Source organism: Convolutriloba macropyga, chromosome 7, assembly GCF_964194025.1.
Source record: "Convolutriloba macropyga chromosome 7, txConMacr16.3, whole genome shotgun sequence".
In the NCBI taxonomy this organism is placed as follows: Eukaryota; Metazoa; Xenacoelomorpha; order Acoela; family Convolutidae; genus Convolutriloba; species Convolutriloba macropyga.
The window spans coordinates 33,971,103-33,989,851 of record NC_134474.1 but is presented as its reverse complement, the minus strand read 5'-3'; the positions used below and the strand labels follow the sequence as shown (position 1 = coordinate 33,989,851).

Genomic DNA, 18,749 nt, shown 5'->3' with positions numbered 1-18,749 from the left:
AAAGAATTGCAACAAAAAACCGACGGGACTTAAATAATTGCTACAACCTTGGTTAGAGAGCAATTAAACACCACATTGATTGCAAATTCCTATTCATTGTGTACAGACTCCTCAAAAAAATATGAGCCTTACTGAGGCATGGCTCAATGAGAATGACGAAAGGTTTTCCAGCTAACATAAAGACTACAGACTAAGATTTGGAGGAGAATATAGGAATCAAGTTTGGGTTTCTAAGTAGAAAATTTAGCTTGGTTGTCATTCAAAACAAACCGGGTGGGTGGTCAACTTTCAACAACCCCCTTCACACCATGAGTATAAGTCTACAGAACAGTTTCTGTGAATCGCAAATTTGGAGACTAGTGAGCTGAAAGGCTCTAAGTGCACTTAACGCCAACTGGGCGCTACCCGTTTATTCCATTTTTGAAGACGAAAATTCAAATGGGTCAGACAAAAACTGATCAAGCGAAGAATTGCAACAAAAAACCGACGGGACTTAAATAATTGCTACAACCTTGGTTAGAGAGCAATTAAACACCACATTGATTGCAAATTCCTATTCATTGTGTACAGACTCCTCAAAAAAATATGAGCCTTACTGAGGCATGGCTCAATGAGAATGACGAAAGGTTTTCCAGCTAACATAAAGACTACAGACTAAGATTTGGAGGAGAATATAGGAATCAAGTTTGAGCTGCTAAGTTGAAAATTTAGCTTGGTTGTCATTCAAAACAAACCGGGTGGGTGGTCAACTTTCAAGAACCGCCCTTCACATCATAAAAAAATCTCCAAAACAGTTTCTGTGAATCGAAAACTTGGAGACTAAGGAGCTGAAAGGCTCTAAGAGCACTTAATGCACACAAATATCAATTCCTGTTTTGACAATAATGATAAACAAACCACTTATAGAAGGTGAATTCCCCGAAGTACTAAACAAGCAAAAACCTGCCGTTGAACAAAAGTCGCTCAAAAACAGAAGAAAACACCTACCATCCTCTTTCACTTCTCATTGTATGGAGCAAAATTTACGACAAGATCAATTGAGTTTAAATATATTGAATATTAGACTATTTTACAGTTAACATCTTGGATCCAGAGAAAAAAAAACATTTTTATGCGTAGTTTATCATCATTATGATTGAAATGAGGCCATTGAATTCACCCATTCTATCTTTGTCATGTATAGTCTGCAAAACTACTCATGCGGCGAAATTAAGTCTGAGCAGCATAATGTCACACTTTTGAAGCGCATAACTGGTAATTACTTAAGTAGTAAACGCGCTCCTCATACTTAAGCCTGTTTGTAGGTAAAAAACACAAGCCCACTTGGCGCAGTGGTTACTCAACCAAAATGTTATAAGTACCCAGGCGAAAATTGAAATCGCAGATTAAACAAATCTTGTAGGCGGGAGTTAAGCTGAACATACTATAGCATACAAATGCATATTTCATGCAATAAAATTTAATCCAAAATCAAGAACAGCCAGTGTGAATTGGGACATAAACAGAGTACCGGCTGTCCACAAAAACAAAACTTCTTGAGACTGATTCAGCGCTGACTTTTGTAAGCTCCAACCTCCGGAAAACCTTTACAAATTTACATCAAGTGCGTTACAAATTTATGCAGAAGTTTATGGTGTTTAGAATTGCAATAAAAAACCGACGGGACTTAAATAATTGCTACAACCTTGGTTAGAGAGCAATTAAACACCACATTGATTGCAAATTCCTATTCATCGTGTACAGACTCCTCAAAAAAATATGAGCCTTACTGAGGCATGGCTCAATGAGAATGACCAAAAGTTTTCCAGCCACCATGAAGACTACAGACTAAGCTTTGGAGGAGCACCTAGGAATCAAGTTTGGGTTTCTAAGTTGAAAATTTAGCTTGATTGTCATTCAAAACAAACCAGGTGGGCGGTCAAATTTCAACAACCCCCTTCACACCATGAGTATAAGTCTACAGAACAGTTTCTGTGAATCGCAAATTTGGAGACTAGTAAGCTGAAAGGCTCTAAGTGCACTTAACGCCAACTGGGCGCTACCCGTTTATTCCATTTTTGAAGACGAAAAGTCAAATGGATCAGACGAAAAACTGATCAAGCAAAGAACTGCGATAAAAAACCGATGGGACTTTATTTGTTACAACCCTGGTTAGAGAGCAATTAAACACCACATTGATTGCAAATTCCTATTCATTGTGTACAGACCCCTCAAAAAAAAATGAGCCTTACTGAGGCATGGCTCAATGAGAATGACGAAAGGTTTTCCAGCTAACATGAAGACTACAGACTAAGATTTGTAGGAGAATCTAGGAATCAAGTTTGGGCTTCTAAGTTGAAAATTTAGCTTGGTTGTCAATCAAAACAAACCGGTTGGGTGGTCAACTTCCAACAACCCCTTCACACCATAAATATGTCTCCAAAACAGTTTCTGTGAATCGCAAACTTGGAGACTAAGGAGCTGAAAGGCTCTAAGAGCACTTAATGCCCGCTGGGCGCTACCTGTTTATCCCATTTTCGAGGACGAAAAGTCAAATGGGGCGGATGAACACTGATCAAGCGAAGAATTGCAAAAAACCGACGGGACTTAAATAATTGCAACAACCTTGATTAGAGAGCAATTAAACACCACATTGATTGCAAATTCCTTTTCATTGTGTACAGACTCCTCAAAAAAAATGAGCCTTACTGAGGCATGGCTCAATGAGAATGACGAAAGGTTTTCCAGCTAACATGAAGACTACAGACTAAGATTTGTAGGAGAATCTAGGTATCAAGTTTGGGCTTCTAAGTTGAAAATTTAGCTTGGTTGTCAATCAAAACAAACCGCTTGGGTGGTCAACTTTCAAGAACCCCTTCACACCATAAATATGTCTCCAAAACAGTTTCTGTGAATCGCAAACTTGGAGACTAGTGAGCTGAAAGGCTCTAAGAGCACTTAATGCAAACTGGGCGCTACCCGTTTATCCCATTTTTAAAGACGAAAAGTCAAATGCGTCAGACGAACACTGATCAAGCGAAGAATTGCAAAAAACCGACGGGACTTAAATAGTTGCTACAACCTTGGTTAGAGAGCAATTAAACACCACATTGATTGCAAATTCCTATTCATTGTGTACAGACTCCTCAAAAAAATAAGAGCCTTACTGAGGCATGGCTCAATGAGAATGACGAAAAGTTTTCCAGCCACCATGAAGACTACAGACTAAGATTTGGAGGAGCATCTAAGAATCAAGTTTGGGTTTCTAAGTAGAAAATTTAGCTTGGTTGTCATTCAAAACAAACCGGGTGGGTGGTCAACTTTCAACAACCCCCTTCACACCATGAGTATAAGTCTACAGAACAGTTTCTGTGAATCGCAAATTTGGAGACTAGTTAGCTGAAAGGCTCTAAGTGCACTTAACGCCAACTGGGCGCTACCCGTTTATTCCATTTTTGAAAACGAAAAGTCAAATGGGTCAGACGAAAACTGATCAAGCGAAGAATTGCAACAAAAAACCGACGGGACTGAAATAATTGCTACAACCTTGGTTAGAGAGCAATTAAACACCACATTGATTGCAAATTCCTATTCATTGTGTACAGACTCCTCAAAAAAATATGAGCCTTACTGACGAATGGCTCAATGAGAATGACGAAAGGTTTTCCAGCTAACATAAAGACTACAGACTAAGATTTGGAGGAGAACATAGGAATCAAGTTTGAGCTTCTAAGTTGAAAATTTAGCTTGGTTGTCATTCAAAACAAACCGGGTGGGTGGTCAACTTTCAAGAACCGCCCTTCACACCATAAAAAATCTCCAAAACAGTTTCTGTGAATCGAGAACTTGGAGACTAAGGAGCTGAAAGGCTCTAAGAGCACTTAATGCACACAAATATCAATTCCTGTTTTGACAATAATGATAAACAAATCACTTATAGAAGGTGAATTCCCCGAAGTACTAAACAAGCAAAAACCTGCCGTTGAACAAAAGTCGCTCAAAAACAGAAGAAAACACCTACCATCCTCTTTCACTTCTCATTGTATGGAGCAAAATTTACGACAAGATCAATTGAGTTTAAATATATTGAATATTAGACTATTTTACAGTTAACATCTTGGATCCAGAGAAAAAAAAATTATTTTTATGCGTAGTTTATCATCATTATGATTGAAATGAGGTCATTGAATTCACCCATGCTATCGTTGTCATGTACAGTCTGCAAAACTACTCATGCGGCGAAATTAAGTCTGAGCAGCATAATGTCAAACTTTTGAAGCGCATAACTGGTAATTACTTAAGTAGTAAACGCGCTCCTTATACATAAGCCTGTTTGTAGGTAAAAAAACACAAGCCCACTTGGCGCAGTGGTTACTCAACCAAAATGTTACAAGTACACAGGCGAAAATTGAAATCACAGATTAAACAAATCTTGTAGGCGGGAGTTAAGCTGAACATACTATAGCATATAAATGCATATTTCATGCAATAAATTTTAATCCAAAATCAAGAACAGCCAGTGTGAATTGGGACATAAACAGAGTACCGGCTGTCCACAAAAACAAAACTTCTTGAGACTGATTCAGCGCTGACTTTTGTAAGCTCCAACCTCCGGAAAACCTTTACAAATTTACATCAAGTGCGTTACAAATTTATGCAGAAGTTTATGGTGTTTAGAATTGCAATAAAAAACCGACGGGACTTAAATACTTGCTACAACCTTGGTTAGAGAGCAATTAAACAAATTCCTATTCATCGTGTACAGACTCCTCAAAAAAAATGAGCCTTACTGAGGCATGGCTCAATGAGAATGACGAAAGGTTTTCCAGCTAACATGAAGACTACAGACTAAGATTTGTAGGAGAATCTAGGTATCAAGTTTGGGCTTCTAAGTTGAAAATTTAGCTTGGTTGTCAATCAAAACAAACCGGTTGGGTGGTCAACTTTCAAGAACCCCTTCACACCATAAATATGTCTCCAAAACAGTTTCTGTGAATCGCAAACTTGGAGACTAGTGAGCTGAAAGGCTCTAAGAGCACTTAATGCCCGCTGGGCGCTACCTGTTTATCCCATTTTCGAGGACGAAAAGTCAAATGGGGCGGATGAACACTGATCAAGCGAAGAATTGCAAAAAACCGACGGGACTTAAATAATTGCAACAACCTTGATTAGAGAGCAATTAAACACCACATTGATTGCAAATTCCTTTTCATTGTGTACAGACTCCTCAAAAAAAATGAGCCTTACTGAGGCATGGCTCAATGAGAATGACGAAAGGTTTTCCAGCTAACATGAAGACTACAGACTAAGATTTGTAGGAGAATCTAGGTATCAAGTTTGGGCTTCTAAGTTGAAAATTTAGCTTGGTTGTCAATCAAAACAAACCGGTTGGGTGGTCAACTTTCAAGAACCCCTTCACACCATAAATATGTCTCCAAAACAGTTTCTGTGAATCGCAAACTTGGAGACTAGTGAGCTGAAAGGCTCTAAGAGCACTTAATGCAAACTGGGCGCTACCCGTTTATCCCATTTTTAAAGACGAAAAGTCAAATGCGTCAGACGAACACTGATCAAGCGAAGAATTGCAAAAAACCGACAGGACTTAAATAGTTGCTACAACCTTGGTTAGAGAGCAATTAAACACCACATTGATTGCAAATTCCTATTCATTGTGTACAGACTCCTCAAAAAACTAAGAGCCTTACTGAGGCATGGCTCAATGAGAATGACGAAAAGTTTTCCAGCCACCATGAAGACTACAGACTAAGATTTGGAGGAGCATCTAAGAATCAAGTTTGGGTTTCTAAGTAGAAAATTTAGCTTGGTTGTCATTCAAAACAAACCGGGTGGGTGGTCAACTTTCAACAACCCCCTTCACACCATGAGTATAAGTCTACAGAACAGTTTCTGTGAATCGCAAATTTGGAGACTAGTGAGCTGAAAGGCTCTAAGTGCACTTAACGCCAACTGGGCGCTACCCGTTTATTCCATTTTGAAAACGAAAAGTCAAATGGGTCAGACGAAAACTGATCAAGCGAAGAATTGCAACAAAAAACCGACGGGACTGAAATAATTGCTACAACCTTGGTTAGAGAGCAATTAAACACCACATTGATTGCAAATTCCTATTCATTGTGTACAGACTCCTCAAAAAAATATGAGCCTTACTGACGAATGGCTCAATGAGAATGACGAAAGGTTTTCCAGCTAACATAAAGACTACAGACTAAGATTTGGAGGAGAACATAGGAATCAAGTTTGAGTTTCTAAGTTGAAAATTTAGCTTGGTTGTCATTCAAAACAAACCGGGTGGGTGGTCAACTTTCAAGAACCGCCCATCACACCATAAAAAATCTCCAAAACAGTTTCTGTGAATCGAGAACTTGGAGACTAAGGAGCTGAAAGGCTCTAAGAGCACTTAATGCACACAAATATCAATTCCTGTTTTGACAATAATGATAAACAAATCACTTATAGAAAGTGAATTCCCCGAAGTACTAAACAAGCAAAAACCTGCCGTTGAACAAAAGTCGCTCAAAAACAGAAGAAAACACCTACCATCCTCTTTCACTTCTCATTGTATGGAGCAAAATTTACGACAAGATCAATTGAGTTTAAATATATTGAATATTAGACTATTTTACAGTTAACATCTTGGATCCAGAGAAAAAAAAATTATTTTTATGCGTAGTTTATCATCATTATGATTGAAATGAGGTCATTGAATTCACCCATGCTATCTTTGTCATGTACAGTCTGCAAAACTACTCATGCGGCGAAATTAAGTCTGAGCAGCATAATGTCAAACTTTTGAAGCGCATAACTGGTAATTACTTAAGTAGTAAACGCGCTCCTTATACATAAGCCTGTTTGTAGGTAAAAAAACACAAGCCCACTTGGCGCAGTGGTTACTCAACCAAAATGTTACAAGTACCCAGGCGAAAATTGAAATCGCAGATTAAACAAATCTTGTAGGCGGGAGTTAAGCTGAACATACTATAGCATATAAATGCATATTTCATGCAATAAAATTTAATCCAACATCAAGAACAGCCAGTGTGAATTGGGACATAAACAGAGTACCGGCTGTCCACAAAAACAAAACTTCTTGAGACTGATTCAGAGCTGACTTTTGTAAGCTCCAACCTCCGGAAAACCTTTACAAATTTACATCAAGTGCGTTACAAATTTATGCATAAGTTTATGGTGTTTAGAATTGCAATAAAAAACCGACGGGACTTAAATAATTGCTACAACCTTGGTTAGAGAGCAATTAAACAAATTCCTATTCATCGTGTACAGACTCCTAAAAAAAAATGAGCCTTACTGAGGCATGGCTCAATGAGAATGACGAAAGGTTTTCCAGCTAACATGAAGACTACAGACTAAGATTTGTAGGAGAATCTAGGTATCAAGTTTGGGCTTCTAAGTTGAAAATTTAGCTTGGTTGTCAATCAAAACAAACCGGTTGGGTGGTCAACTTTCAAGAACCCCTTCACACCATAAATATGTCTCCAAAACAGTTTCTGTGAATCGCAAACTTGGAGACTAGTGAGCTGAAAGGCTCTAAGGGCACTTAATGCCCGCTGGGCGCTACCTGTTTATCCCATTTTCGAGGACGAAAAGTCAAATGGGGCGGATGAACACTGATCAAGCGAAGAATTGCAAAAAACCGACGGGACTTAAATAATTGCAACAACCTTGATTAGAGAGCAATTAAACACCACATTGATTGCAAATTCCTATTCATCGTGTACAGACTCCTCAAAAAAAAATGAGCCTTACTGAGGCATGGCTCAATGAGAATGACGAAAAGTTTTCCAGCCACCATGAAGAGTACAGACTAAGCTTTAAGGAGCATCTAGGAATGAAGTTTGGGTTTCTAAGTTGAAAATTTAGCTTGGTTGTCATTCAAAACAAACCAGGTGGGCGGTCAAATTTCAAGAACCCCCTTCACAGCATAACTATAGGTCTCCAAAACAGTTTCTGTGAATCTCAAACTTGGAGACTAGTGAGCTGAAAGGCTCTAAGAGCACTTAATGCCAACTGGGCGCTAACCGTTTATCCCATTTTTGAAGACGAAAAGTCAAATGGATTAGACGAAAAACTGATCAAGCAAAGAACTGCGATAAAAAACCGATGGGACTTTAATTGTTACAACCCTGGTTAGAGAGCAATTAAACACCACATTGATTGCAAGCTCCTATTCATTGTTTACAGACTCCTCAAAAAAATATGAGCCTTACTGAGGAATGGCTCAATGAGAATGACGAAAAGTTTTCAAGCTACCAGGAAGACTACAGACTAAGATTTGGAGGAGCATCTAGGAATCAAGTTTGGGTTTCTAAGTTAAAACATTAGCTTGGTTGTCATTCAAAACAAACCGAGTGGCTGGTCAACTTTCAAGAACTGCCCTTCACACCATAAATATGTCTCCAAAACAGTTTCTGTGAATCGCAAACTTGGAGACTAAGGAGCTGAAAGGCTCTAAGAGCACTTAGTGCCCGCTGGGCGCTACCTGTTTATCCCATTTTCGAGGACGAAAAGTCAAATGGGTCAGATGAAAAACCGGTCAAGCGAAGAATTGCAATAAAAAAACCAACTGGACTAAAATAATTGCAATAACGTTGAATTGAGAGCAATTGAACACCACATTGATTGCAAGCTCCTATTCATTGCTTTCAGACTCCTTACAAAATTTTGAGACCTCCTGAGACATGGCTCACTAAGAATGACGGAAAAAGTTTTCCCGATATCAGGAAGACTACAAATTAAGATTTGGAGGAGCAGCTAGAAATCAAGTTTGAGTTTCTAAACTGAAAATATAGCTGGGTTGTGATTTAAAACAAACCGCACACGAATAAAACAAAATTTGAGACTTTTTATCATTTTTGGAGAAAACTAGTTCCAAGTATGCATCCACTATTAATTGCAAGTCCTATATCAACCCGAAGGGCTCTAAAATCGTGAGACGCGAGGCGACCAGGATTACTAATAGAAGTAGCACGTGCATTGATCTCCTCATACCAAAATCTGAACACGTTAAGGGCCGAAATTTTTAGATGTCAAACTTTCTTAGACCAGTTTACGGTTCTTTTAATTTGCGATCTTGAGAAACGAGTTAGTTTCGAAAGAATTTCCACTTTCAAAATAAATTTTTCCACAAAAATTCAAATGAACAACAGAATTTCGTCGTATCACCTCATATACTTCCGAAAATGACACAAAAACATGGCTGAGCGATTATTAGAACCTTTCTTTCAGTTTTGGATTTTGTACCATTATACAAACCATTATACAAAAACAATATAAGCAAAAATATCACAGAAACTCGAAGTGGACTAAAAATCTCCAACTAAAAAATAAGAGCAAGAAAATGAGATTTAAAAAAGATTCAAAAACAACAATTCAAAATAAAATTCAGTTACTAAGTTTCAATTTATATAAGTGAAATTGATTTGTAAAATAAAATTAGAGAAAAAAGATTATTATTAAAAGCAAATTCAGAAATTGTATAAATGACTCGCGGCAAACTAACTGGGAAATAATTTTAGTTGAATAACACATTTTTGAAAAGATCTAATTGTTAACAGACACATTAAAGCCAACTGCAAATACCACTCCAGCAGGAAATTCAAAGACATTGAATCAAAAAATTGAATCGAAAATCATTGTAATTTAAACAAGCAAAAATTTGACTGAAAGCATAGATTTCAATTTTTCTAAAGTCAAAAAATTCAATTACTGTCAAAAAGATTACAGACAAAACAGTTGAGCAAACTATTTCAACATCGAAACATAATGCCCACAGTTGTTGACAACGTAAGCAACATTATTACAAAAACGGCAAAAATAACAATTCCTGTTTTGACAATAATGATAAACAAATCACTTTTAGAAGGTGAATTCCCCGAAGTACTAAACAAGCAAAAACCTGCCGTTGAACAAAAGTCGCTCAAAAACAGAAGAAAACACCTACCATCCTCTTTCACTTCTCATTGTATGGAGCAAAATTTACGACAAGATCAATTGAGTTTAAATATATTGAATATTAGACTATTTTACAGTTAACATCTTGGATCCAGAGAAAAAAAAATTATTTTTATGCGTAGTTTATCATCATTATGATTGAAATGAGGTCAATGAATTCACCCATGCTATCTTTGTCATGTATAGTCTGCAAAACTACTCATTCGGCGAAATTAAGTCTGAGCAGCATAATGTCAAACTTTTGAAGCGCATAACTGGTAATTACTTAAGTAATAAACGCGCTCCTCATACTTAAGCCTGTTTGTAGGTAAAAACACAAGCCCACTTGGCGCAGTGGTTACTCAACCAAAATGTTACAAGTACCCAGGCGAAAATTGAAATCACAGATTAAACAAATCTTGTAGGCGGGAGTTAAGCTGAACATACTATAGCATATAAATGCATATTTCATGCAATAAATTTTAATCCAAAATCAAGAACAGCCAGTGTGAATTGGGACATAAACAGAGTACCGGCTGTCCACAAAAACAAAACTTCTTGAGACTGATTCAGCGCTGATTTTTGTAAGCTCCAACCTCCGGAAAACCTTTTCAAATTTACATCAAGTGCGTTCAAATTTATGCATAAGTTTATGGTGTCTGATATTTCTAATTCCAACCTCTTTATCCACAGGGCTATGATTTTTGTCGATTGACCTGGAGAAAATCCATGTAATTGCCCTGTAGGGAGTTTGGTCTTTTTCTTGATTGCTCTTGTCCAACGCAAACTACTCAGACCTAACTAAAAATAGAAGAGGCTAAAAGAAATCAAGCTAAAAAATCAGCCTCAAAGAACATCCATGATAGGAATTTCAGATTAAAATCCAAACACTGATTCACTGCTTAGCATCATAATCAAAGGGGAACATCACATTATTCTAATTGAGGGCATTATTGTCTAATCGAACACCTCGGATTTCGAGAATGAGTCACTGATTTACAGCAGGGAGAGAACACGTAATGGATGAACCAAAGTAATACGGGTCTCATGTAAGGATTTCCGAAAGGAAATTCTAAGACAGCTACTGTTTACACTCTATGTAATTGCAGATTTGCTTTTGCCTCATTTTGAGCATGCATTCCTTGTATAGCAACAGTGACGAGTTAATCTCAAAGCACATTTTGGCAACTTTTGAGATGTTCGTAGCATTCATTGGGCGGTAACTAGTTATTTCATCGGTAAAGTTATGCAGCGGTTGTTATGGCAACGAGAGTCCATTACACTTAATGGGCGTTTTGAAAAAAAAAACTCGTGCCGGTGCGTGTCCTTAGAACCGATGAATTAATTGAGTAATTACAAGTTGCTACCCAAAAATCTTGCACTTATGAATTCAAATTGTACTGAAAGCTTCCATACTTAGTTTCCGCCGTCATAAACACGGCAAAAGGGGTTTTTAGAAAACCTAAATCTAAACAAAGAAAAAATTTGACATGCACCTGGCGCCAATAAAGCAGCAGCCATTAATTAATGCTATCATTAAAGCAACAATTTCCGCCAGATAAATTGTCTGGATGCTTCCAGACAGGTACTTATAACCGCTGTCCCGCTTTTCCACCACTCCATCATTTACCCTCGATTTATTCACCCCTCTATCATTTCAAAAACATAGCTGGCAGATTGCCAGAAAATAGCCGCAATAGATTCGTAGATCGGCAGTCTAAAAAAACCGTAAAAGAGACAGACCAAAAAAAATCGTCTTTTCATTGAAGGCTGATCTGTTATATTTTGATTAAAAATCTGTAAAGTTATTGCTGCCTCTATTAGCTGATCTCAAATAACCTTCATTTAGAGTGACACACATCCATTTGACCATATCTCTTTGAATTAAAGTAAATAAAAGTCAATTTCAAAGTGAGGAAGTCATTTTTGAGAGTGAGGTAAGTCAAGTGTGACCAACAATTTAATCACGCGCATGAACAAAAAACTCGCTCCACTAAGAGCGAAAAATGACGTCACACATGCAATTCAGCTGAAATTGCATGAACGAATGAACAAAAAGTGGCTGTGACGTCATATGGTCGTAACAAAAATCATGACGACGAAATAAAAAAAAAACCAAGAGAAGGCCAATAATAGCCCCAGCTATCGCTGTGCGGCTATTAAACATAACCGACTAACGTCGGGCGAATTGCTCTCAAACGACCGGCGAGCGGTTGGCTTCGTCAGGAGCTAGCTACGGGGGGTGGGGGTGCACCGGGGGCTGATGGGGGGCAACACTGGGTTGGGGGGGGGGGGGGCAACAGCGCGGTGGGGGGTGGAGGCAATAGTGGGGGTGGGGGTCAACACGTGGGGGGGGGGGGGGGGTGTCAGTCTCTAAGAACCACCCTTCACACCATAAGTATAAGTCTCCAAAACAGTTTGAGCTGAAACAGAGTTGAAAGGCTCTAAGAGCACTTAATGCCCGCTGGGCGCTGCCTGTTTATCCCGTCAAAAGCGTCAGACGAAAAATCGGTCAAGCGAAAAAGCGCGTTAAAAAGACCGACAGGACTAATATAATTGCTACAAACTCCGTTTGAGAGCAATTAATAAGGACTATTAAATTAGTAAAATAATCACTTGATATAAGATATGCGGGGTTAAATGAATAGGGGTGAAAAGAAGTAGAACCCTTTTATAATATTTAATTACCTGATAGCAGTTTAATGCCGTTTCCAGGCTGATACTTCTCACCGATGGCAAACATGCAGATGGAACTTGAATTCCGTTTCACAATGTACTGCCCTCCTCGCTTCAGATTGCTCCATTCTTTCACCTCGTTCAGAGTTTCAAAATTAAAAGAGGCAAGCTTCTTCTCAATATGTGCAACAGTGTGAAAGGCATCTGTACAATTGGTTAAAAAGTCTACGACTTGCTTGCCAACATTGCGATTAGCCATTCTTAAATCTGAAGACCACTTCGCTTTGTATGCAATAATACAACAGTCCGTAACTTTCTCGATTTATATATTCAAACTGCTTTTCAGTACTGAATTAAACGTATTTTGCTGTATAACATCGATTTCTGAGAAGAAGACTGTTTTATAGAGCTACGTGCTTACATTTCTACGTGTAATCATAACGATTAATATTGATAGCAAACGGACTTGCAGTTGTTCAACTGTAATCAAAGCAGAAAACCAAAACTCAAAGTAACATTTAGCAGAAAATCCATAGCGATACGTGTTATTTTTTACTCATTTTGTCATCAGATTTTAAACACTTTCGCGTACATAAATTTCACTAGCACACTAGCTCAGTTTAATGAAAAATTAATGTTGCAAAATATTAAAAATGTGACAATATGCGAATCGTATATTTTTGTGAAGAGGTATCCACTTTTCTCTAGGGCACTCTGACCTATCATGTATGGCAAAATTATGAAGCTGTCTTTATCCTACCTCTTCATATCCAATCTTTCAATATAATTCACTCAAATAAAATATGCTTTTTGGGAGCTAAAGGTCAAAACTTCCAAGTTAGGTAGCCGTTTCCCTAACGGTATGACTAACTAAGGTGACAATTTTTGAGTTTCTCTTCGACGGGAGTAGATACGTTTTATTTTGAAACTTTGCAGGTTTATTTTAAACTTAATCATTACAGGCATTGACAGAGAGTTGGAAAAATTAAGAGGCGGGAATAATTAATCTAATTTGAAAGCGAAATCCGCTTCACTTTGAATACAAGGGCAAGAGCGTTTCGAATTGAATTTATCTTGCGTCTATTCTAATGTCAATTTATGGAAATGCATTAGGAAGTAAAATCCTAGACTTCAAAACTGAATTCTGATAAAATCTGGGCGGGAAATAGCTTCAGTCTTGAGAATTAGGGAAGCCTCCTTCGCTTTTGAAAACTAAGTACAATATGGAACTCAAATGCAATCCGATTTCTAAACTGAAGGAAAATGTGAACTTCATAGTATTAGACAAAACAATCTCAGAGGAGTCAGTAAAATCTGAGGCTAAAGCAGTTGAATTCCCACAACCAATGGTCGATTTCCGGTTGCAAAACCAATAACTCCTGGCTAACTTCTTTCCCTTCTCCTGTCCCGAGAAAAACCCGTTTACATCACGGCAGAAGCTGGAGCTATAGACAGCACGAACTAAGCATTGAGTTAGAAAATTAGTGCAATCCTAAAGTGCAATTTTAAAGTTCTCTCATCTTCGACAGTAGAACCCTCATCTGATACGACTGTCAGGGGGTTACATTGAAAGCAGGAAATGGCCTGTTCATTACTGGATGGCTAATCTACATGTTGAGGAGCGATCAGGACACGAAGAAAGTACGACTTCAGTTCCTTCAAAGGGACGGTGTAGGTGGAAAGGGAGTTCAAAAAATGAACAATTTTGATGTAGCTGTTGGTTTCCGTCTTCTGAAATCAGCCGTGTTGTAAAAAAAACAAGTATTGCTTGGTGCCATTATTTCACTTCAGTGTCTTATTATGATGTTTTGTTTTTCATTTGCGGCTCTACTGCATATATGGCAATGCAATTTGGGTGAGATTTTCAAAATGACATTTCCGTACGCTCCTCAAGCAGTCACTTGAGAACAAAACCAGTGAAAAATCGAGATGCAAACACTTTAGATCAAGGGTACAGCTAGCTTCTTTTCCCGGTGACAAATTGAGCACCAAGTTCTTTGTCAGTACACTATCACAATGGAGCGACTTTATGGCCATGTAGGTATACAACTCTGGTTTTCACGATGAGTTTGTTATGATGATGGTTACGTTTTAGAGATCAAATGATTTCAAAGAAAGCTTAGCAAAGAGCGGAGTCATTTTTCTATAGTCACGTTTCTATATACTGAGTTTTGAAAAAGCAGATACGTTAAAAACAATCCACCTCAGAATCTCAAACTCACTTTTTAATTCTGTCTCATGTTTTTTATCTTCTGCCTCATTTAATTAAACAGTCATTCTTTCATCTTCAAGTTTAGTAATCATAGATAACATGTAACTTCTTGGCAGAAGAACTTCATCCTTAGTAGACAGCTTCATTTATTCTTCCTTGAGAGTAAGCGGTTTCCGCTAAAATCAAGAAACTATTAACATTTTAAACTAATTTAGTTAAAGTTTATGCTCATATATTTTTGTCGGACGAGTCACAAAGGTTTGGACGCAAACTCCTTTTGATCGCAAGTATAATCCAAGATTTCAGAATCAGATTACGTTGATAATTTACGTAAGGAAAACTAAGCTTCTCGTAGGTTAAATCTAATATCGACCTTTTTACTATATACGTCATTGGTCTCTGGCAACGGCGTGTATCAGTAGTAGTAGTAAAAGACTTAATTGCTTCATGAGGCATTATATATCAAAGGAAATCAGAATAAACACCTAAAATGATAATTATCAAACTTTTCATTAATAAAAGCAAGTAAAAGAGTTTTAAGTTTACTTTTAAAAAGACAAGAGTCCATAAAAATATTAAGACTCGTGAAAGTTTGAACTAAATTTCCCAGTCTCACAGCTCTAAACACAAAGTTCTTTTCACATAAGGATTTCTTTGTTCTATTCAAAATCAAAATTGGTTTGGACGAGCTTCGCAAGCGTTGATTGTATTGAATCTGAATGAGTTGCATCGCAGTTAAATCATATTTGCCCCTCAAGATTCTATTCAGCATCGTAAGATTTTTGACCTGCAGCATGCACCAAATCGGCAGTAATTTACACTTCAAAAATCTGTCTCGATACGAGCTTGCTGAGCAAATCCACTTAGTACTTTTAATTTGAAAACTATCTAATTTTGTTAGTTTAATTTTGAAACATTAAACAGCATTGAAATTTCGTACTTTATCAATTACAAACAATGATTCGATCAACAGTGGGCCTCATAGCAATGAACTTTGATTTCACTGTCTCCTCTAGAAACCCGTTTACAACATTCTAGAAATACTGTATAAAAACATTTTAAACAGTGGGCCTCATAGCAATGAACTTTGATTTTACTGCTCCTCTAGAAACCCCTTTACAACATTCTAGAAATAATGTATAGAAGCAACCGCTTTTTAACAGAAAGGGGTTTGAGAGTATTTATTGGTTCCTATTTACATTTTGGAAAGATCTCTTCTAAAACATTTTGTGCAAGCTGACCGAACGAGCGGTGGACCCCGGGGCAGTTAGACGACAACCAAAAATGCGGAGATTTAGGTAGCAAGAAATTTAGCCGGCTATTTTGAAGCTGTACATGGTCAATTCAAAACGTATTTCGTAAGCGGTATATACGGCAGTTTTTTTAGAAACTAGCGTAACGAAGGTCTATCCGTGGTTTTAAACTACGGGGGAGCAGCTCATTTTCATCAAATTTGTTTTGGTAGTATATAAATAATTTGTCCATATATCTTTATTAGCAGCGCTATGAACCGTGCAGCGCACTACAAACTATTAGAGAAAAACAAAGAAATTTTAAAATTTCTGAATATAATCGAACAATTGCATTGGTAAAACCGATTACTAAATAACTATTCCAGTTTTTCCTTTTACCACAAATGATTAAAATACTGACTATAAAACCCAGTCTATATTTAATCTCAATAAAACAGCACCGACATTTCACTGGTAATACGCAAGTTCAAAAGTTTTGAAGAACTGTCAATATTGCAGTATCGAATGACGTCCTGGAACATTGGAGGTTCAAATCCTTACATTTGTCCATGGACAGGAAACAATCAAACGGTCGTTTAACAGTCGAGCTGACTTTAGTTTCAGCTTCTATAAAATCTAAACTTTTGTCTTTCAACTTTGCCATACGTTGCACCATTTCGTACTTTGTCATACATTCGTCGCCGATAAAATGCAAAACTCCTACAGCTTTGCCGTCTTCTTCATACTTTTCACAAACTCTAATCAGGAACCCTGCAGCATCCTCTGTAAATGTAGGATATCGCCTTTCAATATGATTCATCTTTGCCATACGCTTATTCTCTATGGACTGCAATAAGGCTTGGTATAAAATGGTGACAGCACTTTCGTCCAATTTGTCAGTGCATCCATATAAAACAGGAATTCTTAATATGCACCATTTCAGACCTTCTTTCTCCTTTACGCAAGTTTCGCCAGCCAATTTCAACTCTCCGTATTTATTCAAAGGATTTGGTTTGTCATCAACTTGAAATGGAGGCTTTTCGCCGTCGAAGACATAATCAGTACTAATATATATCAAGTAAACATCTTTCCGAGCACATATTGAAGCAAGATTGTCTGTACTGTCAACGTTTAACTGCTTTGCTTGATCGTAGTTTTCTTGCACAGCTTCAGGTCTGCGCTCAGCAGCCGCATGTATAACAATATCTGGCGTATGATCATCAATGAAACTTTCTACAGCTCCAGCGTCAAGTATATTGAGCTTCACCACCGGCGGCGCAGCTCTCGAAAAACCTGTTCCAATTATTTCAAAAGAAGAGCTAGAAAATTTGGACAATACTGCTCGGCCTAGCAAGCCTGATGCACCTGTAAGTAGCACCCTCATTGCATTCTGAAAACATAACAGACTAAGAATTGTTTACGAACTACTAGTGGGAGCTCTAATCAATTGCAGCCTGCTTCAGTCGGGGGAGCCTAAATGGGACTAAGAAGTTCAACAGTGGGTTTCAAATAACCAAATTAGAGGTTAAAATATACCACTATTGAGATTTAAAGTGAAAAATGGCACCAGTGTCGGCGCAATTTTCATTTGACTTTTAGTATTAAATTGCCGCCAATTGAGTTCAGCTGCTTGAAACTGTGATTGAGAGAGGATTTTAGATCACGCGAAACGCAAAAAGTCAAGGGCGTAAAAGTCACTCGAAAAGAAAAAACCGTCAAGCGAAAATTCTGCATAAAAAAGACACATGTTTACAATAATTGCTATGAACTTCGTTCAAGAGCAGTTAATCACCTCTCTAATGAACAAACAATGACATAACAGTAAACGAAACTGAAGCCACTCATATTTTGGAAAGAGGCTTGAAAACACTTCAATGCATGCGGGGGAAAAGCTTTGAAAAAGTAATAAATGTATTTAAAAACCTTTAAATGTCTTTTAATGACCTTCGCATATTGATTCTTTACGCTAGTGCTCTCATACTCATTTGAATTTGAGCAAAACCTGACCAGTTTAATAATTTTCTCGAATAATCAAATTTAATAATTTCAGAAGCTGTTCAAATTCGGGACAATTCGGTTGGCAAGCTTGATCCTTAAACGGACAGCATCTCACTAAGAATTATTTATGGTTAAGAATATGAGCCAGCTCCAAACACACACAAAAATGGTTACATGACAATTTACCCAATTCCATTTTACCCAATGCCATTTTACCCAATGCCATTTTACTCAACCTTCCATTTTACCCAATGCCATTTTACCCAATGCCATTTTACCCAATGCCAACTTACCCAATCCCAAAGTAACTAATTTTGAGAATTACCCAATATCTTTGATCTGATTGTAATTAATGCTCTTTTCAAGTTCAAAGCAAAGCGCGTAAGGCTAATTACACCGCATAAATAAAACGGTTCTGCCACAGTTTAAAGCAAATGACGTCGAGCATGCATTAACAAAAGCGAAACAGATTAAATTGCACAAAAAAGTTCAATGTCCTAAAAGGCGGCTTTTAGGTCAAATTCTCTTTTAGGTCAAAAACACTTTTTTGTCAGAGCGGCTTTTAGGTCATTTGTGTTTTAAAATGCGTGCAAGGCAATATTTAAAACAAAATTAACAATACGTGTCAAGCACAGATGGTTTAGTGGCTTGTTCACTCAGTCTCAGTCTGGCCAGCATACGCG

At 37.6% G+C, this 18,749-nt stretch overlaps 2 protein-coding genes across 2 annotated transcripts in view; both read right to left on the bottom strand.

Annotated features, from left to right (window-relative positions):
- Window positions 1-12,958, bottom strand: part of LOC142342801 (aspartyl aminopeptidase-like) — a 52,560-nt gene extending 39,602 nt beyond the window's left edge. The window contains exon 1 of the mRNA XM_075394379.1: window positions 12,637-12,958. Coding sequence (XP_075250494.1) covers window positions 12,637-12,883 — 247 coding nt within the window. The 5' untranslated portion in view covers window positions 12,884-12,958. The remainder of the gene's footprint in view (window positions 1-12,636) is intronic.
- A 3,426-nt stretch (window positions 12,959-16,384) lies between these two features.
- Window positions 16,385-17,454, bottom strand: LOC142342220 (methionine adenosyltransferase 2 subunit beta-like). Its single transcript, XM_075393477.1, has one exon. The coding sequence runs from the start codon at window positions 17,450-17,452 to the stop codon at window positions 16,556-16,558; it is 897 nt and encodes a 298-aa protein (XP_075249592.1). The 5' UTR covers window positions 17,453-17,454; the 3' UTR covers window positions 16,385-16,555.
- Between the last annotated feature and the right edge of the window lie 1,295 nt (window positions 17,455-18,749).